The 20762-nt window shown below is 37.7% G+C and overlaps 1 protein-coding gene across 3 annotated transcripts in view; it reads left to right on the top strand.

Annotated features, from left to right (window-relative positions):
* Positions 1-1111: 1111 nt before the first annotated feature.
* The window catches only part of SCAPER (S-phase cyclin A associated protein in the ER), a 539336-nt gene continuing 519685 nt past the window's right edge, over positions 1112-20762 (top strand). For all 3 annotated transcript variants that reach the window (XM_028092672.2, XM_028092676.2, XM_028092674.2), the window contains exons 1-3: positions 1112-1164; positions 10058-10124; positions 17202-17319. In XM_028092672.2, coding sequence (XP_027948473.2) covers positions 10119-10124; positions 17202-17319 — 124 coding nt within the window. In that variant the 5' untranslated portion in view covers positions 1112-1164; positions 10058-10118. The remainder of the gene's footprint in view (positions 1165-10057; positions 10125-17201; positions 17320-20762) is intronic.

Here is a 20762-nt window from a genome sequence, read left to right on the forward strand (position 1 = left end):
AAGTAAGGAGTGTCAACTAATGCAGAGAAATTAAGTTAGGTCATGATGAATACGTTCATAGCAACTGCAGTTAGGAGATCCCGAGTGACTTTGGAAAGAATGCTTTCCATATAGTGGTAGGGCAGAAACAAGAGTGCAATGACGTGTGTTACTGGACATGAGTTGTAGTTGAGGAATAGAGACATTGTTTGGATGATTGAGGAAGTGTAGCAGTGAAAGGCAGATCTACAAAGAGAAAAAAAACAGGTTGAAGTGGGGTTTGGTGGGTTGGGTGGGAGATTTCAAGATGGGAGAGGTTGTTTAAATCCTTATGGGAATTAAAGGAGAGGAGAAAAGGAATAGTTGAAAAGAGGAATAAAGCCCCGACCACCTTTTATGAAATTGCAGTATGTTCCCTGATCCATCCTCCTTATGCTACCATAAGCTTATATTCTTAATTGTGAAGTAGACTGCACTGGATTCCACTACTTCTGCATATTGTGGGTAGCAAGGGAGAGAGAAAGGTTGAGTCTGAGTTTCCCAGATGGATGAAAAGTGATGTGGAATATTCATTTAATTATGGTCTGCCTTGAGTCTGTTTTGTTCAGAACTGTGATTTAAACACCGTTCATGTGTTTATTTTGTCTTTGAAGTAGAGAAAACACATCTGTTACGTCTTTGTACTTTGAGCCTTTCAAGCCTGGAACACAAGAAAGGACGAATAAAGCTTCACGGCGGAGGATAAGCTGTGCTCGTCGGGCGTAGTCCTGCATGCTTTTCCGAAGCGTTTTCACAAGCACAGATTTTTGTGAGGCGGACCTCCAGGTCGCCAATCTGTGGGACTAACTGGCGGTGAGACGGGCGGAGGAAAGGGACTGAATCCAAGACTGTGGCTAAAAGCAGCGAGGCGAGAGCAGCCTGGGAAGAGGTCCGGAGAGGCAGCGACCCCGGGACAAGAAAACCTAACCCACGCCCAGCTTCCCGCCTCCGCGGCCGGACGGCGCGAACCCGGCTGCGCTTGCGCGCGGGCGGCCACGGCGAGAGGCCCCGAGCAGCGCGCCCACGGCTGGGAGTCACGTGGTGCGCCGGGCAGCCGCCCCGCCCCTCCTCAGCCGCCCCGCCCCGCCCCGCCCCTTTCCCGGCGGGACGCTCGGAGCCGCCCCGAACTGCGCAGGGCGGCCGGGGGTGAGTGTCCGCGAGGGGCGCGCGTAGTGCAGACCCGGGAGGGCCTGGGCTGGGGCGCGGGCCGGCAGAATGCGTTGCGGGGTCCAAGGGACAAAATGGCGGCGGGTACTCCCCTTCACACTCTTCCCTCACCTGGGAGTGCGGGCGGAGAGGGGCAGCGATCGGTGCTGGGGGAGGGGAGCCGCGGCTGCTCGGGAGGGCCGGGGGTTCCTCTCAGGAGGCCTGGGGGGCGGCGGTGGGCAGTCTCCTGGCCTGCCCTGCGGGTTCAGCTGGGGTGTGAGGGACGTGGGACCCTGCGCACCCCACGGCGGGGGACTGGGCGGGGGACTATTCACCCCTTCATGGGGTGCGCTGCGGCGCGCTTGTCGAGGCTTCTGGAACGTCCAAACTGCAACGGGCTTCCGGAGAAGACTCCCACCGGCTCTTCATTTGACAGGTGATCGCCATCAGCATCTCATTCTCCGCAGGGTTTACCACGCTTTCCCTGCTCGATTATTCGGGTCTTAGTTGTCAGGGAAGCAGGGCGGGAATGGCTCTCCGTCTTACAAATGCATAAACTGAGGCCTGGAGGGGTGAAGAGTTGAACCAATACCTCGCACCTGGGAGTAATAGGACCCAGCCTTCTGCCTCTGTTAGTGCTCCTTTCCACCACTTCATTCGCGCCTTCTCCCCCCCGCCAGTGAGTGACGGGATTTTTAAAAAGCTGACAGAAAACTGATTCTCTGAGCACCTGCTGCTGTCAAGTGGCTCTCGCTGAGATGGGGCTGCCTGCCTGAGAGCAGCTTCCTGTTGCTGGTGGACTGTATCCATCGTTCTGTTTGTGCCAAGATATTTTCCATGAAAATAGCTATTCATTATAGTCATCTTACCGAGTAGATAGCAATTCTTTGTATGTATTATAATTTGTTACAGTTTACACATTGATTTCACCAATATTAACTATTTCACTCTCATAATCCGAGGTGGAAGGGTGGGATAGGCATTATGTCCATTTTATGAATGGGGAAACTGAGGTTCAGAGACGTTATGACTTGCCGCAGGGTCACCCGCTGGTGAATGGTTGATCTGGGATGATGCTTTCCCACCTAGGGTTGGTAATCCGACCATTATCCCACTCTGATTTATATTGGTGCTCTGGCCCTTGTATTTTTTTCTATGACTTTTCCTCAGAATGTGTTGCATGCAGATTGATTTATGCCACATATAGAAGTGATCTGAATAATATCCACTAAGGAATTAATATTTTATTTTTCTTTCAAGATTTTATTTAAATTCAAGTTCACATATAGTGTAGTATTAGTTTCAGGGCTAGAATTTAGTAATTCATCAGTTTCATATTAACACCCAGTGCTCATTACCTCCTAATGCCCATCACCCAGTTATACCATCCCTCCACCCACCTCCCCTCCAGTAACCCTCAGTTTGTTCCTTATACTAAAGAGTCTTTTATGGTTTGCCTCCCTCTCTAACTTTTTCTTTGTTTTTCCTTCCCTTTCCTTATGTTCATCAATTTTGCTTCTTAAATCCCACATATAAGTGAGATCATATGGTATTTGTCTTTCTCTGACTGACTTATTTTGCTTAGCATAATACACTCCAGTTCCATCCATATCATTGTAAATGGCAAGATTTCATTTTTTAAGAATTAATATTTTAATTAATTTAATATTAATTGAACAGTCAATTTTAATATTGGAAAATTTCTTTGTGGGAGGAAGTGTGATAATGATGGCTTTGAAGGCAAATTGATCTGAGTTTGAATCCCAGCCTCACTACTTGTCCTTTGGCAGATTACTTAATTTTTCTGAGTCTTGATTTCCTCATCTGTAAAGTAGAATCATTCGCCTCATGTATTTGTTGATAGCAAGTAAATGAGGTGTCTGTAAAGCATTAAGAACTCCTCCTTTGTTGCTCTCAACAAATGCTTACTACTTCTTTCTCCTGCTCCCTTGTGCTGCATTTTTTTATTCTCTATAGTTAACCACCTTTGGTCAGTCTGCCTGGTGGATTATGCATGGAAGCATAATCAGTGGTACTATACAAATGCACTTATAAATAATTTCGGTGACTAGGGTTCACAGGATTAGTGTTTTAAACATAGACTTCAAAAATGGCCTTAGGGCTTCATAAATACTTAAGAATCACTAAAAGTTTGATTTGATATTAACGTTATTAATACCTTCACTTAACCTCTTTCAGGAACGTTTTAACGATAAGAGGAAGGGGCTTGAGATTCTGTCTTTTCTTTCACCTTCATAACTAACCACAACTCATCCTAATTTTAAAGGAGAAACAATTATTTGGGAATCACATGTGAACATTCTTTAAGCATTTAGAAAGTGGTGGTGGCATTTAGTGGGAAGTTAAACAGAATTCTCTCTAATGGTGCAATGCTATATCCATTGTGACATTGGCATTTCTGAAAGTGTAGAAGTGATGACTGCAAGTGGCTTGAATAACAAACTTATTAATAAAAATCTGTTTCCAGTTTTATGCTTGGATGGTGACCTTCACAAATATTTTTGGCTTTGACAGTACATCTTATGGGGTATAAACAGCAAAAAGTCCTGCAGTTCACTGGTGGAGCCACCTTACAAAATTATTAGGAGGAAATGATTTATAGAAAGTCTTTATTTACTCTGGACATGAAACACTAAAGATTTCATGAAGTTTTGCTAAAATAGTGACTACTTAAAGTAGTAAGTGATGTAGGAAAGACATTAGGGTTCGAAGCCAATGGCCAAGAAACAGTTCTTGAGATGTCTTTGGTGCAAAAAGGTGGTTTTAATAAAGCTTGGGACAGGACCCTCATGGGCAGAAAGAGCTGCACTGGGGTCATGAGGAGTGGCCCATTATATATTTTCAAGCTGGGGTGGGGATTAGGGATAGAGCAAGTATCTAAGGAATTTTGGAAGCAAGGTTTCCAGGACCTTGAGGGGCTATTGTTGGGAAAAAGTAATTTCTTACTGTTTAGTAAAACGCTAGTCAAGAGACCCTTCAGATGTATATCGGTGGGTCGTATGCTTGGGGGATGATTGCCAACGTGTATCTTGGGGAGTAGAGATAAAGGAAGTTTCCAAAGAAATTTTTATATGTTAAAGTAGATTTACAGGATCCTGGAGGGTCTGGCTAAGATTGCCTTTTGCCCTTAGCAAAGTATTAACATCAAAGCAGCTGAGTCCCTAGAGGAATGCCACTCTGCCTGTTTTAAGGACTTGTCAGTGGGCTGTAGGTATTAAGGAAATTTAATTTTTCTTTTGCCTTTGTTTCCCACATCGGTAAATTCATTATATATTTTGAAAACATGTGGATTAGAATAGTAGAATTAATTGCTGTGTACCAGTCTATTTCAGTAATATGTATGCATGGACAATCTTGTCTCATAAAAGCTAACCCCCCTTCATTGTTTTGAAGCAAATCTCAGACATATTTGATTTGTAAAGATTTCAGTTTGTGTTAGGCTTGTTTAATATAGTATTGCAGAAGAAAGGTAGTTTGGTATTTTCAAAGAGGCATGTCAGGTTCATGGGAGAAGATGCCTTCTAGTTGATTTCTTCATAGTAGTATATATGTGAGTGATCAGAATTGAAAATTTCATTAAACTGCTTGGAACTATAAAATGTCAGTGGTGTTCTTCAAAGTACTTATTTTACCATAATGCATTTATTTTCCACTCAGCAAAGATGTGAACAATTACTGATAGTTTTTGAGTATGCCGACAATGGCATTGTATAAGTACCAGACTTGGAAATATTCAGATTTTCTTCAATTTCAGAAAATGCCAGAACATTGAGTGATAGATTTTGTGAACATTGGATATTGCCAAACCCAATTTTTCTAGAATTTATTGGCAAACATGAGAACAATTCATAGATGTACTGTCCTGGCTTCTGTTAGATGGGCCTATGTTTTTTAGAGTAGAGTTACTAGCAGGCTTCTCACTGTTTTGAATCTGCCATTTACTTCTTGCCTTTTCAGAACCTGTGTACCTAAACTCAGGTAAAGAAATGAGGCAGGCCTTTCCTGGCATTTGAGCCAATCTTCCCATTTCCATTTGTAGGACTCTCAGGTGTCTCCACAGACTTTCTGGGACTGTAGGGCAGGCTAGGACAAGTGAGACTTCAGTTTATCACTGGCAGCAGCTTGTTCAGAAATCTCTGGCCCAGTCAATCCTAGTGTCTCTTCCCTGTTTACTGACTTGTTTTTTTGTTGTTTTGTGCTCCATTTTCTGCTTGCCCATTGTTTTACTGTAGCCTAGAGTTTCTCAAATTTATTTGAATAGCACTGCCAATATTTGCCATATCCATTTTTTATATTAACTGATTGTTTATGACAGTGTTATAAATTTTCTTTTAAAATGGAAGTAAAAGTTTTAGAGAAAAATGTTATAGAAATAATAGTATAGGTGGTAGTTATAGCAAATATGAAAGTAGTAACTGAATACTTGAAATTTTGGAAGTTCTGGATTAGGTATTAGGGTTTTTTTTGTTTTTTGTTTTTATTATGTTATGTTATTCACCATACAGTACATCATTCATTTTTGATGGAGTGTTCCATGATTCATTGTTTGCGTATAGCCCCAGTGTTCCATGCAGTATGTGCCCTCCTTAATACCTGTCACCGGGCTAACCCATCCCCCGACCCCTCTCCGCTCTAAACCCCTCAGTTTGTTTCTCCAAGTCCATAGTCTGTCATGGTTCGTCTCCCCCTCCGATTCCCCCCCCTTCATTTTTCCCGTCCTTCTCCTAATGTCCTCCATGCTATTCCTTATGTTTCACAAATAAGTGAAACCATATGATAACTGACTTTCTCTGCTTGACTTATTTCACTTAGCATAATCTCCTCTAGTCCCATCCACGTTGATGCAAAAGTTGGGTATTCATTCTTTCTGATGGCTGAGTAATATTCCTTTGTATATATGGACCACATCTTCTTTATCCATTTGTCTATTGAAGGGCATCTTGACTCTTTCCACAGTTTGGCTATTGTGGAGATTGCTGCTGTGAACATTGGGGTGCATATGACCCTTCTTTTCACTACATCTATGTCTTTGGGGTAAATACCCAGTAGTGCAATTGCTGGGTCATAGGGTAGCTCTATTTTTAATTTTTTGAGGAACCCCCACACTGTTTTCCAAAGTGGCTGTACCAACTTACATTCAGGGTTTTAAAAAATAGCTTTATTGAGATATATCTCACATACCATAAAATTTAGCCATTTTGCGTAACCATCACCACAATTTACTTTAGAACATTTTCAAAACCCCAATATGAAACTCCATAACAGCCATTCCCCATTCCTGACCTTCGTCGCTTCTCCATCCTACTTCCTGCACCAGCCCTAGGCAACCACTCATCTTTTTTTTCTCTATGGATTTGTCTATTCTGGCATTTCATATTAATAAAATCATATAATATGTGGTCTTTTGTGCCTAGCTTCTTACATTTAGCATAATGTTTTCAGTGTTCATCCACGTTGTAGCATGTATCAGCACTACCTTTTTTTTTTTAACACTTTATTTTTTTAGGGCAGTTTTAGGGTCACAGCAAAATTGAGAGAAAAGTACAGAGACTTCCCATATCCTCCCTGCCTCTACTTTTATCAACAACCCCCCCTTTATCAACATCCCCCACCAGAGTGGTATGTTTGTTACAATTGATTTAACTTATATCGAGAAGTCCCTATCACACCAAAGTCTATAGTACATTTGTATTTACTCTTGGTGTTGTATTTATGGGTTTGGACAAATGTGTAATGACATGTATTGTATCCACCATTATAGTATCATAAAGAATACTTTCACTGCCCTGAAAATTTTGTGTTCTGCCTATTTATCCCTCCTTCTTCCTAACTGCTGTTAACACTTGATCTTTTCCTTGTCTCCATAGTTTTGACTTTTTCAGAAACTTTATGTCTTTTTATGGCTGAATAATATTTTATTGTGTGGATCTACCACATTCTATTTATCCATCAGTTGATGGACATTTGGATTGTTTCACTTTTTGAATATTATGAATAATGCTGCCATAAACATTTGTAATGCAAGTTTTTGTGTGGACATGTTTTCATTTCTCTTGGGTATATACCTAACAGTGGAATTGCTGAGTCATATGGTAACTCTGTTTAACTTTTTGAGGAACTGCCAGACTATTTACAAAACCAGCTACAGCATATTACGTTCCCAACAAGTTCCCAACAAGCCGTGTATGTTACCTCCAGTTTTTCCACATCTTCTCCAATACTTGTTATTGTTTGTCTTTTGCATTATAGCCATCCTAGTGGGTGTGAAGTGGTATCTTATTGTGGTTATGATTTGTATATCTGTAATATTCAACATCTTTTCATGTTATTAGGTATTTGTATATCTATTTTGGAAAAATGAGGACATAGCCTTTAAACCTCTTCATCTTTGTAGCTGAAAATACTGATACTCAAAAGAGATTAAATGACTTCTCAAGGTCACATAGTCAGTGCTTTGGTTGATTCCAGTGTCTCTATATACTCTTTCCACTATATCATGCTTTCTCCTACTTTTTAGAAGTAAAGAATACAGATGATATGGTCTGGAAATTCAGATGTATAAAATCTCTGTCAGCTGAGGATGTCAGAATAGGCTTTTTGAAGATGACTTTTGAGTTGATCTGGAACAATGGGAAGGCTTTGAATATGTAGGAGGGTGAGAGCAAGACAACATGGTGAGCAAATATTCTTTAGCATGGGCTTTATTTATTAGTAAATAAGTATTTAATGCCTACTCAGTGCCAGGCACTGTTCTAGGTACTGAGGCCATAGCAGTAACAAAACCAACAAATACTGTGAAGCTTATCTTCTTGTAGGGAGAGATGGACACTATACCAATTAAGTAAATAATATAAGGTGATAAATGCTCTAGAGAAGTGGGATAGGGAGTGTCAGGGGTGGGGGTCAGAATAAATGGGTTGCAATTTAATTTAATTTAAAGATTTTACTTTACTTTTTTAAAGTAATCTTTACACCCAACATGGGGCTTGAACTCAACAACCCTGAGATCAGGAGTTGCATGCTCTACTGACTGAGCTAGCCAGGCACCCTTGAATGGGTTGCAGTAATAGTGTTTGAGAAGGCCTCACTGAGGCAGTGACGTGAGCAAAGATGGAGTAAATCTTGAGTGTTCCAAGTTAAGTATAAAGCCCTGAGGCAGGCGTGTGTCTGGCATTTGAGGGAACATAAAGAAGCCAGTGTGGCTGGAGTGGAATGAACATCAAAGAGGAGAGGAGTCGAGGTATGGTCAGAGAGGTATGAATATGATAGGCTACTGTGAGGACTTTGGCTTTTACTCTGAGATGGAGAGGAATTGGAGAGTTGTGAACAGAGGCACTGCATGTAAAAACAGAACAGTTTAATTGAGATATAGTTCATATATCATACAATTCAGCCATTTAAAACTTTTTTAGATTAATTAATTAATTTGGCAGAGGGAGGCAGGGAGAGAGAGCGTGAGCACAAGTAGGAGGAGCTGCAGAGGGAGAGGGAGAAGCAGGCTCCCCGCTGAGCAGGGAGCCCAACATTGTGCTTGATCTCAGGACCCTGGGATCATGACCTGAGCCAAAGGCAGACACTTAACTGAATGAGCCACCCAGGTGCCCGCAATTCAGCCATTTAAAAAATGGCTTTTAGCATATTCACAGAGTTGTGCAGTCATCACCATAATGGATTTTAGAACATTTTGTCATCCCAAAAAGAAACTCTGTCCTCTTTAGCAGTCATTCCCATTTTTCTCCAACTCCCTAGCCCTAGGCAACCAATAATCCATTTTCTGACTCTATGGATTTGCCTATTCTAGACATTACCTATAAATTATATAATATATTGTCTTTTGTGACTGGCTTCTTTCACTTAGCATAATGTTTTTAAGGTGCCTCCATGTTGTAGCATGTATAAGTGTTTTATTCCTTTTTATGGCCCAATAATGTTCCATTGTGTGGGTTGTTTCCACTTTTGGCCATTATGTATAATGCTGCTATGAATACTTGGGTATAAATTTTTATGTGGACATGTGTTTTCATTTGAGGTGCTGCATTTTAAAATGAGCAGATTCACTTGGCAATGGATAAGTTACCTAGGCTCCCATCCCTGAAACACCTAGGTTCTAATTGCTACTTTCTTTTCTTTGTTCATTATAGGGTTAGGCCATTCTTTCTAGCAATATCTCTGGCCCTTTTTGTTCTATCTAGATTTCTGCTTTGGGTTTCTTTGAGTAAAGGTTTGGCCACATTATATTGATATCCTGAAAAGTAAGATCTGTTCTATGTGGAGGCTTATGTAATAGTAATTAAAATATTCTGATAAAAATCTCAGTTTTCCAAAGTTCCTAAGAAGAGGTACAGTGTTTTGTATACTAGTTGTCATTCATTGGTGGGTCATAAATCAATTTAATGAAAGCAGCATTTGAAAAATGAGAAGGATATGTCAGAATGCATCTCACACAATAGGGATAAACACTACTTTAGGAAACTTTTGTTTCAGTTAAACATATATTTGTGAACTGAGTAAGGATGTACTGTATGTGTGTTGTGTGCACTATATAAATGGTAGTAAAAAAAAGTCTGCATTGAGATCTCATAGACTATTCATGTAATTAACAGTGTTTCTCTTCTGTTTAACTTAAAAAAATTTGGGGGAGATAACCTTAAGGTATTCTTCAGTATGGAATATTTAAAACATGCTATATTATATCCAAACAGGCAGTATAAAGGAGCAATTTTATTTTTTTTGTTGTTTAATGTAATGACAAACTTCTCATGAGACTTGTATCTTTTTAAGCATAAACAGTTTTGACAATGTTATGAGTAAGAGTGTATATATATATGTGTGTGTGTATATATATATATATATATTTTTTTTTTTATTGTAGGAGTCACACCCCAGGGGTTTCTGTGGTAAATGAGCTTCTTGGCATACAAGGAAATTAAAGAATGATGGTAAGTGATCGCTTACTTGTGATCGAGCTACCTTAAATTCTAACCTTAGTTTTTTTGTCCTCCTTTCCTTACATCTCTTTTTCATTTAGTATCTTTGCAATATACTCTAGAGCATCAGAGATCTTTATTTCCTTTAACAACTTCATAGTATTTCCTATTGATTTGTCTTGTTTTTAAACAGCTCTAATGGGCAAAGTGTAGTAAAGCACTGCTAGTCTGCCAACTGTGGCTTTAAGGAATGTGGCCAAAAACCCAAGAGTAAATTAAAAATGCCTGTGATCATCCATAACAGATAATTCATACAATGAAAGTATGTTCACTGTACTTGTGGAATTCTTGAGCTTCTTATTCAGAACCATAGTAGTAACATTCCCATAATTCTAAGAAGTAAGAATTGAAAGCTGATAGCTGGATAGGGAAGAAGAGAAAATAATTGGGAATTAAGCTTTTGTGTTCTGCCCAATCATCAGGAAGTAAAGAACTCAAAAAGTCTAAAAAGCACTTTGGTCTGGGCCCATTTATCTTACAGCTACCATCCTGTGTACTTCTATAGCTCCCGAGGGCATATTATAGTATCATACAAAAGTTGTTCATAGTGATAATCTGAAAGTACCAAGAAAAGAGGAAGTTCCTTCAGTAGCCTCCGTTTAAAAGTCAGGAAGTATGATTCAGAGATTTTTATCCAAAACGGTAAAATGGAAAAATTTGTGCTTAGCAGGGCAAACTTTAGTTATGGATTTATGTTGATACTTCATTTCCCAGTGATGTTGTTCATTTATTCATGATATACTTATTTCAGTCATTCATGATTTCTTTATCATGCCAATTATTCGTCATTCATGGGGGAAGATAGATGGTAAATACATAATTATAGGATTTGAAATGTAATTGTGAAATGTACTGCAAAAGAGTACAGGTTGGTTCATGCATATAAAAGTGGTCCTCGCTAAGTCTGGGGGTTAAAGTACTTCATCCTGAGAGAGTTACTTTTTAAGTTGAGACTTGAAGACCAGTAGGTTTTAGTTGGGCTAGGGGGAATACCGTGTTAGCATGCTTTGAGTAGCACGTGCTCAACAGTGTCACCAAGGACTTGGTAAATTATATTTTTCAAGGAATTTGTGCATTATAGCAAATATTGTAAGTTGGTATGTTAGTTATAATATCCTTTTACCTTTTTAAAGCTTGGAGGTTTTAGAATCTGTAGTGATTTTCCTTTATTATTCCTGATATTGGTTATTCTTTCATTAGTGTTTTCAAATAACCCATTTTAGGTTTTATTATTAGTTTTTCACTATCATATGTTTGTCTTGTATTTTATTGGTTTTTGCTGCTTATCATTTCCTTCTTTTTTTGGAATTAATATGCTACTCTTTCTAGCTTCTTGAAATAGAGACTCAGATCATTGATTTTTAGCTTTTTGTCATTATATCATTTTATGGCTATACATTTTCCTTTAAGCATGGCTTTGGCTGCTGTACAAGTACTGATGTGTCATATTTTTATTATTCAAATGAAAATATTTTAAAATTTCCAATGTGACTTCTTTGATCTGTAAGTTATTTAGAAATGTATTGCTTAATTTCCAAACATATAAGGATTTTTCTGGTTATCTCTCTTTGGTACTTTCTGTTCTTTGAAATTTAGTGAGGCCTGCTTTATGACCCAGGGTATCTACAGTCTGGAAAATAACATACACTTGAAAAGAATGTATATTCTACCATTGTTGAATGTTGGGTTCCGGATATGTCAAATATGTCAAGTTTGTTAATTATGTTGTTCAAGTCTTCTGTATTGTTACTTAACTGTTTTTGTCTACTTATTCTGCCAGCTTCTTAAAAAGGTATGTTAGAATCTTCCATGGTGATACTGTTTTTTCCTATTTCAGTTTTTCCTTATTTGTTATTAGATACACATTAAGAATTGTTATAATTCACTGGTTGATGAACCTTTTACACTTATGAAATATCATTCTATCTCTAGTGGTAATCCTTGCCTTAAAGTCTGCTTTGTTTAATATTGCTACCATCCTTTTTTTAAATTTTATTTTAATTCCAGCATAGTTAACATATAGCGTTATATCAGTTTTAGGTGTACAATATAGTGATTCAGCCATTCTGTATATTATTCAGTTTGTTTCTTTTGTTTTTTGTCCGTTTGTTTCATTTCTTAAATTTCACATATGAATGAAATCATATGGTATTTGTCTTTCTCTACCTGACTTCTTTTTTTTTAATGATTTTTTTAAAATTTATTTTAGAGAGAGAGAGAGAGAGAGAGAGCATGAGCAGGGGAGGGGGGAGAGGGAGAAGCAGACTCTGCGCTGAGCACGGAACCTGATAGATGGGGCTTGATCTCACGACCCTGAGATCATGGCTGAGCCAAAATCAGTAGTCAGACAGGTAACTGACTGAGCCACCCAGGTGCCTCTCAATCTGGTCTTTTAATTTTCTGGGCCATATTAAGTAGACTCACCTTAAAATCTTTGTCTGATAGCTCCATTATTTGGATCATGTGTGGGTATATTTCTATTTTCTGTTTTTTTTTCTTGATTTTCAGATATTTGACATGTTTCATAGTGTGTCTGGTAATTTTTGATTGGGTACAGATATATGTGAATAATAGATAAGGTGATAATATATTCCCTAGAAAAGATGGTAAGATGCCTAAGATGATAGTATATTCCCTAGAAAATTTAGTTTTGTTTTTGGCAATGGCTAGGGAGACTGGCAGTCATAGTTTAATCCTGCCAGATATTGAAATGATTCAAAATTGGCTCTGTTTTTTTGTGAGGGCTTATCTATTTCTAGTTTACCCTTATTCTAAGGGGATGGAACTTCAGGGTTTCAACCTAATGCTTGCGATGGCCCTGGACAGATTTTGTTTCTGTACTTTTGCAAGTCTATTAAACTCTGGTCAACTTTTCTGTCTTGGTTGTGTCGGTTGGAATTGCCAGGTGCCTCTGGGACAACAGCAGCCCTGATTGCTGGACTCACTTCTTTAAGTTTCTTATTTTCCCTGATCTTGCCCTATGATTGCTTGCTTCCTTCACTTTTTTCTGGTGCTTTATTTTATTTTTTTTAAGATTTTATTTATTTATTTATTTGAGATAGAATGAGAGATAGAAAGCACGAGAGGGAAGAGGGTCAGAGGGAGAAGCAGACTCCCTGCTGAACTGGGAGCCCAATGTGGGACTTGATCCTAGGACTCCAGGATCATGACCTGAGCCGAAGGCCGTCGCTCAACCAACTGAGCCACCCACGCGCCCTTTTCTGGTGCTTTAAACAGATGTTTAAAAAATATTTTGTTCAGCTCTTACAGTTTTTCTCAAGTGGATGGTTGGTCTGAATTACCTAGCCCTTTATAAGCAGAAGGGAAGTTTATTTCTTATTCACATAATAGTTCAGTGCAGGTATTCAGCATTCAGTCTTTCACATTGTAACTCGGACCAACTCTATTTTTGTCTTTTTACTCATTCTCTAGAGTTCTGTGTTGGATCCTCTGTATCTGGCCAGTAAGTGGGAGAAAAGACAGAGAGAATATAAATGGTGATACATGAGATTTTCTTTATAAGCCAGGCCTGGGCTTACCTTATTTTTGCCTATATTTTAGTGTGCAGAATTTAGTCATATGGCCATCTCTCTGCAAGAGCCCGGTAAGTGTTATATAGCTTTGTAGCAGGACAAAAATCTAGTGGTTTTGGTGAACATATTGTTGTCTCTGTCACAGAGGCTGTTATAATAGTTTATGTTTGACATGATGATGGCTCAGATTTGGGTGATATTAGTGGATTTACAATTTCAAGATATATTTAGGAGATAGAATTGGTAAGATTCGATACCTGTTCTAACAGAGATCTCAAAACAAAGTAGCTCATACAAGATTGAAGTTTATTTTTGTCCCTTGTGATAGTCTGGACAGCCTTAGTTGATCTAGGGCTTTACTTTACCTTTAGAAAGATGTGAAATGTCGGTAAGATCTGACAAAGTTATCATAGGTCACTGTACAGAATTCCAGCTCCACATCCTATGTTAGGGAAATTGTACCAGTTACTTAGTTTCTCAGATAAGTTTGTGGTTTGTTGAAAGTATACATAAGTGCTACCACTCTTAGAATTTTAATGTACTTAATCTTGTCTTCATACTACTTAAAATATGAAGGGCTTTAGTAGTAGGAATTTAAAAGAAAGGGTCTTTCCTGAATTATTTAGAAAGCTGAAAAACCATTTTAAAAAAGGGAAATGAGTTTTATGAGCAAGTAGTATTATGGATGGATTTTGAAGAACTTGTGAGAAGTAACTTTAATGGAGGTACAAACATAAAAATTTAATAAATTTTTTAATAAAGGTCATACAGGACCTTTAATAAGGTCATATTAAATAAACTTAATAAAATAAAAATTTAAATAAAGGTCATACAGGACCTTTAAAATTTAAATAAAGGTCATACAGGACCTTTAATAAAGGTCATATTAAATAAATTTAATAAAATAAAAGTTTAATAAATAGTGCTTGAAGCCAGTTTAGGATTATGAACAAAGTTGCTTAAAGTAGAAATTATTTAGATTTTTTTTTTAGCCTTAGCAGATAGGTTAAAAATTTCTTTTCCCAGTCTAGGAGCAAGTCTCAGAAATTATATACTTAAATCATAAACTGTAAGTGTTAAACATAAAAACTTTCACTTAGGACTGATGTTTATGCTTTTTACTGAAACATTTAGTATTTGAACAAGCCTCTGTAAAATCTCCATATGGCACTAGGTGGCACACTGTGACTTTGGGATGAAAATAGTATATTTTGTTTAAGTCTCCTGGAAGAACCTAGATTAAAATTCTGTTTGAAATAGACATCTGTAATGTTATGAAGTATCTCAGAGTCATTTATTTAATAGCAAACTCTGATGCTTAGATTAAAATGCTTAAAACTATTGTATTTAAGTTACTACTGACATCTTTATAACAATAGGGTTATTAAAAATGATTAGAATTTGTGAGTTATTGAAAAGAGGTCACTTAGCATATGTTACAGAATGCACCTGCGATTTTATGGAAAAATGGTTCTCAGATGTTGTAGTAAGATGAATGTTATGATGTTTTTGCATGCGAAGTACTAGAATTAAGAATTAAAACAAAGTCTTTAGTTGGTGGTAGCTTTTTCTTTGAATTTGTGTATGTGTACTAAGAATAAAAGAACTAACTTTGGGGTGCCTGGGTGGCTCAGTTGGTTAAACGTCTGCCTTCAGCTCAGGTCATGATCTTAGGGTCCTGCGTTGGAGCCCCATGTAGGGCTCCCTGCCCAGCAGGGAGTCTGCTTCTCCCTCTGCACCCTGCCCCCGGCTTGTGCACATTCTTGCTCTCTCTCTCTCTCTCTCAAATAAATAAAAATCTTTAAAAAAAGAACCAACTTTGCAAAATTTATGGTAGAATTGAAACATTTATAGAAGAAAAGAATATTAGATTTCAAGTTTTCTGTTTTAGCATTATTATATCATTGCTATCTTGTGATCACTTTAGTTCCTAGAAATTCATCACTTTATGAAGACTCTTAAGTTAGAGAATAATGTATAGAATAATGAATTTTATGATACATATATCTCCTTATATCTATCTATAAGATTTTATGTGATTGCATAATTATCTGAAATTATCTGAAAAAGAGCTGAAGAGTAGGCCACCTATTTAAACTTGTTCATCTGGCCTATAAGGAAGAGTGATGCTTCTTGCTTAAAACAGTGCTTAGGTAACTTAAATGGTAGATGCCAACTAAATTATTTATAGAGCTAATAATCACTGGGAGATGTGTTTAATCCAAAAAAAGGACATTTTATAGTGTTAACTTGATTGGAAAATACGGGAATAGAGATGATTCAAGAATTTTGCACAGGATGAAGCTGAAATAGTGGTTGCAGATTAATGAGTTTCAGCATAAGCTTATGAGTTAGGTAAGTAGATGCCACATGGATATCCAGGGTAAAGTCAGAAGAATGAAGGAATGTGGGGGCAGGTATTTATTTTAAAGATGTAAAAGTTAAGTTCTGGCTGCTTTCACACAAAAAGGCATGATTGACTTGTTGTCATGTATGTTATGACCTGCAAAGCCTAAAATAAAAAGTTGTCATCTGGCCCTTTGTAGGAGTTTGCTGACCCATGCTCTAGAGTGTAGTGTCTTTTTTCTTCTCTTCAAGTCATACTATTCATCAATAACTTACTTTGAGAATAATGTGTTGCTTTCTTTTACACACTCCCCCAATAAACTTAAAATCAACCAGTAGATGAGGAGAACCCAAAACGGAAAGGAAAGAGTAACATACTGCAAGTGAATAGTGTAATCTCATTGAAAATAGGGGTGAGGATGAGAAGAACTAATTTTTTTTTAAAGATTTTTATTTATTTATGAGAGGCAGAGGGAGAGAGAGAGGGGGAGAGAGAGAGAGAAGCAGAGGGAGAAGCAGGCTCCCAAGGAGTAGGGAGCCCGATGCGGGACTTGATCCCAGGACCCTGGGATCATGACCTGAGCCGAAGGCAGACGCTTAACCATCTGAGCCACCCAGGTGGCTAAGATAAGAACTGTATAGAAATGTTGTATCTTGTTAATAAATGCTGTGGGTTAGCAATTCTGAAACTACTCTATGTATGTAGTAGAATTGAACAGATAAGTAAATATATTTTAGGTAATGAGAACTGGGTTTCTGACTGGCAGAGAAAGAAATTACGAATAAGGGAAAGGCTAAAATGAACCCTGTGTATAGGATTGAAATCAGAGGATCATACCTGTTGCTGTGTAAGTGGTGGTGCTGAAATGTGTACAAAGCAGTATTTGTGCTTCTTAGGGCACATTTTCAAACTTTGGTTTGTATTTATTTTTGAAATAATTTGTTTATGTTTAAAATTGTAAGACCAGTCTTTTCAGAAATAAAAAGATCTGTGACTTACTTTTTCTCTGTTTAACTACCTTTTCAATCCTAAATTAGTTTTAAGTGTTTCCTTTGTGAGAAAATGTGAGAAATAATGAATTTGTCAGCCAAATATATTTTATATGTTGACTAATCTAATTAATATATATATATATATTTTTGTATATAGGCATCATTCCAGCGCTCCAATAGTCATGACAAAGTAAGGAGAATAGTTGCAGAGGAGGGTCGTACAGCAAGAAACCTGATAGCTTGGAGTGTTCCTCTAGAAAGCAAAGATGATGATGGTATGTATTTTTAAAATGTTTCATTTTTGTTGTAAATTAGGAGGGTATATTTAGTCTTAAACAGTAGATAGACTGAAAACTGTTTACAATTTGAACTGTTGGGCAAATTAGCATACATTAAATAAGAAATAACTTTTTTATTGCTTTTTTAAAAAAGATTTTATTCTTTTATTTATTAGAAGGAGCATGCACGAGTGGGGAGGGACAGAGGGAGAGGGAGAGCAACAATCTCAAGTAGACCCTGTGCGAGGAGGAGGAGCAAGATGGCGGAGGAGTAGGAAACCTAAATTTCATCTGGTCCCAGGAATTCAGCTAGATAGTTATCAAACCATTCAGAACACCTACAAACGCAACAGGAGAGCGAAGAAAATAGCAGCAATTCTATGAACGGAAAAGTGACCACTTTCTGGAAGAAAATAGCAGCAATTCTGTGAACAGAAAAGTGACCACTTTCTGGAAGTGTATATTTTTCTGGGGTCGTTGTTACCCTTTTAGCATTTTGTTCTCTCATTCATCTGTTCTCTTATGGACAAAATGACAAGACAGAAAAACTCACCTCAAAAAAAAGAACAAGAGGCAGTACTGACTGCCAGGGACCTAATCAGTACAGACATTAGTAAGATGTAGGAACTAGAGTTCAGAATGATGATTATAAAGATACTAGCTGGACTTGAAAAAAGTATAGAAGATACTAGAGAATCCCTTTCTGGAGAAATAAAAGAACTAAAATCTAACCAAGTCGAAATCAAAAAGGCTATTAATGAGGTACAGTAAAAAATGGAGGCTCTAACTGCTAGGATAAATGAGGCAGAAGAGAGAATTAGTGATATAGAAGACCAAATGATGGAGAATAAAGAAGCTGAGAAAAAGAGATTAAACAACTACTGGATCATGCGGGAAGAATAAGAGAGATAAGTGATACCATAAAGCAAAACAACATGAGAATAATTGGGATCCCAGAAGAAGAAGAAAGAGAGAGAGGGGCAGAAGGTATATTGGAGCAAATTATAGCAGAGAACTTCCCTCATTAGGGGAAGGAAACAAGCATCAAAATCCAGGAGGCACAAAGAAACTCCCTCAAAATCAATAAAAATAGGTCAACACCCCAACATCTAATAGTAAAATTTCCAAGTCTCAGAGACAAAGAGAAAATCCTGAAAGCAGCTTGGGACAAGAGGTCTGTAACCTACAATGCAGAAACATTAGATTGGCACAGACCTATCCACAGAGACCTGGCAGGTCGGAAAGGACTGGCGTGATATATTCAGAGCACTAAACGAGAAAAATATGCGGCCAAGAATACTATATCCAGCTAGGCTGTCATTGGAAATAGAAGGAGAGATAAAAAGCTTCCAGGACAAATAAAAACTGAAAGAATTTGCGAACACCAAACCAGCCCTACAAGTAATATTGAAAGGGGTCCTCTAAGCAAAGAGAGAGCCTAAAAATAACATAGACCAAAAAGGAACAGAGACAAAATATAGTAGCAGTCACCTTACAGGCAATACAATGGCACTAAATTCATATCTTTCAGTAGTTACCCTGAATGTAAATGGGCTAAATGCCCCAATCAAAAGACACAGGGTATCAGATTGGATTAAAAAAACAAAATCAAGTAGACCCCGTGCTGAGCGTGAAGCCCCATACAGGGCTCAGTCTCATGACCCTGAGATCATGACCTGAGCTGAAATCAAGAGTTGGATGATCAACTCACTGAGCCACCCAGGTGCCCATTTATTGCCTTTTTTTCTTAGCTTATATACAAATGGTTTCATGAAAGTGTTAGTTTTGTAGTTTCACATTAGGAATGAAGGTAGGTTTGTTATGATTGGCAAATTAGTTTTCTTTTTTAAGTTAGAGGACATTTAGAGTTTTTCTTTTATTAAATTCTTATAAAAAATAAACAGGTTTTTAAAAAAAATTTACTATATTTACCACAGTTAGTTATAATTTAATGTGATGTTTTAGAAAAGAAGAGTATAGGGACACCTGGGTGGCTCAGTCGTTAAGTGTCTGCCTTCGGCTCAGGTCATGATCCCAGGGTCCTGGGATCGAGCCCCGCATCGGGTTCCCTGCTCTGGGGGGTCTGCTTCTCCCTCTCCTTCTGCCTGCTGCTCCCTCTGCTTGTGCTCTCTCTTTCTGTCAAATGAAAAAATAAAATCTTTAAAAAAAAATAGAAAAGAGTATATTTCTTTAGTTGTTATTATTTGAACTAGAAAAAATACATTTTTAGTCCTTTCACTTTCATGGGTAGGATCATTGTGAGCACTGCCTAAATCCTGGGTATCTAGAAGATTTGATAGGGATGTAGAAAACAGGAGGTTGGGGTATGCCAAAGGGGATCTTTCTTTGGAATTTTCTCAGGGTTTGTAGAATATTCCTCATCTTGGGTTTGTGCAATATCTTTTCATGCTTACGTTCAGTTATAGATTTTTGGAGGGATTCTACGGAAATTATGCCGTACCCTTTTCAGTGGGTCAGAGAAGGCACATGGTAGTGGTTTGCTTTTGTTGCTAGTGATGCCCACATTAATCACCTGGTTAAGGTGGTATCTCCTGAGTTTCCGCACTGTGAAGTAACTATTGACTTTGTAATTAATAAGTAATTTGGGATAAGGTAGTTTGAGACTATGTAAATGTCCTGTTTCTCTTGAAACAGTATACACAGTACTTTCAGCTTTTGTTGATAATTCTTACCTGAATAAGTTACTACTCTGGTAGTTGCAAAATGGTGATTTGCTAACCCCAGTGTTCCTTCTTTATTTATTAGCTGACATTCTAATGAAAGAGAGAGCTTTCCCTTTTTCCATTTGTAGTTATATGTGTAAGTTTATATTTAATTTTTATGGAGTCATGGTTTCTTATTTAATGAGTTCCAGTTTATCTATTTTGATGCTTAATTGTTCTAGGTTTGTCTTAATTGTTCTAGGTCAGTGGGAGACCTGTTAAGCTGGCTTCTGTTTCCTTTTGACATACTCTTTGAGGACACCCTTACCCAGGGGGATGTTCGAAGCTATATAGGAGTTCATCCATGTTTTATTCTTTTAAATTTATTTTACGTTTACATATTTTTTATATTTTATTTTTTATACTTTGTTATTTAAAAATTTTATTTCTTCTGTCTTTTTTTAATTTTCTACATTTGTATCTCTGATCCATTTGTAGTTTATTCTTACATGTAGTGTGAAGTATGGATCTAATTTTATCTTTTTCCATATGGATAACAAGTAAGCATCACATACTGTAAAGTCTACCTTTGCCCCATTTTTTTGAGATGTCACTGTATTGTAAATTAAATTTCCATATGTACTTACATTCTATTTCACTGAGCTGTTCGTCTAATTCATATGTGAAGGCCACACTGTTTTAATTCTAGAGGCATTATAATATATTAAAATATCTGCTTGGACCAGTACTTCCTCGGTAGCTTTTCTTTGTCAATCT

This window comes from Eumetopias jubatus, unplaced genomic scaffold, assembly GCF_037043125.1.
Source record: "Eumetopias jubatus isolate StellerSeaLion01/CBP00866 unplaced genomic scaffold, mEumJub1_p1.0 scaffold_7, whole genome shotgun sequence".
In the NCBI taxonomy this organism is placed as follows: domain Eukaryota; kingdom Metazoa; phylum Chordata; class Mammalia; order Carnivora; family Otariidae; genus Eumetopias; species Eumetopias jubatus.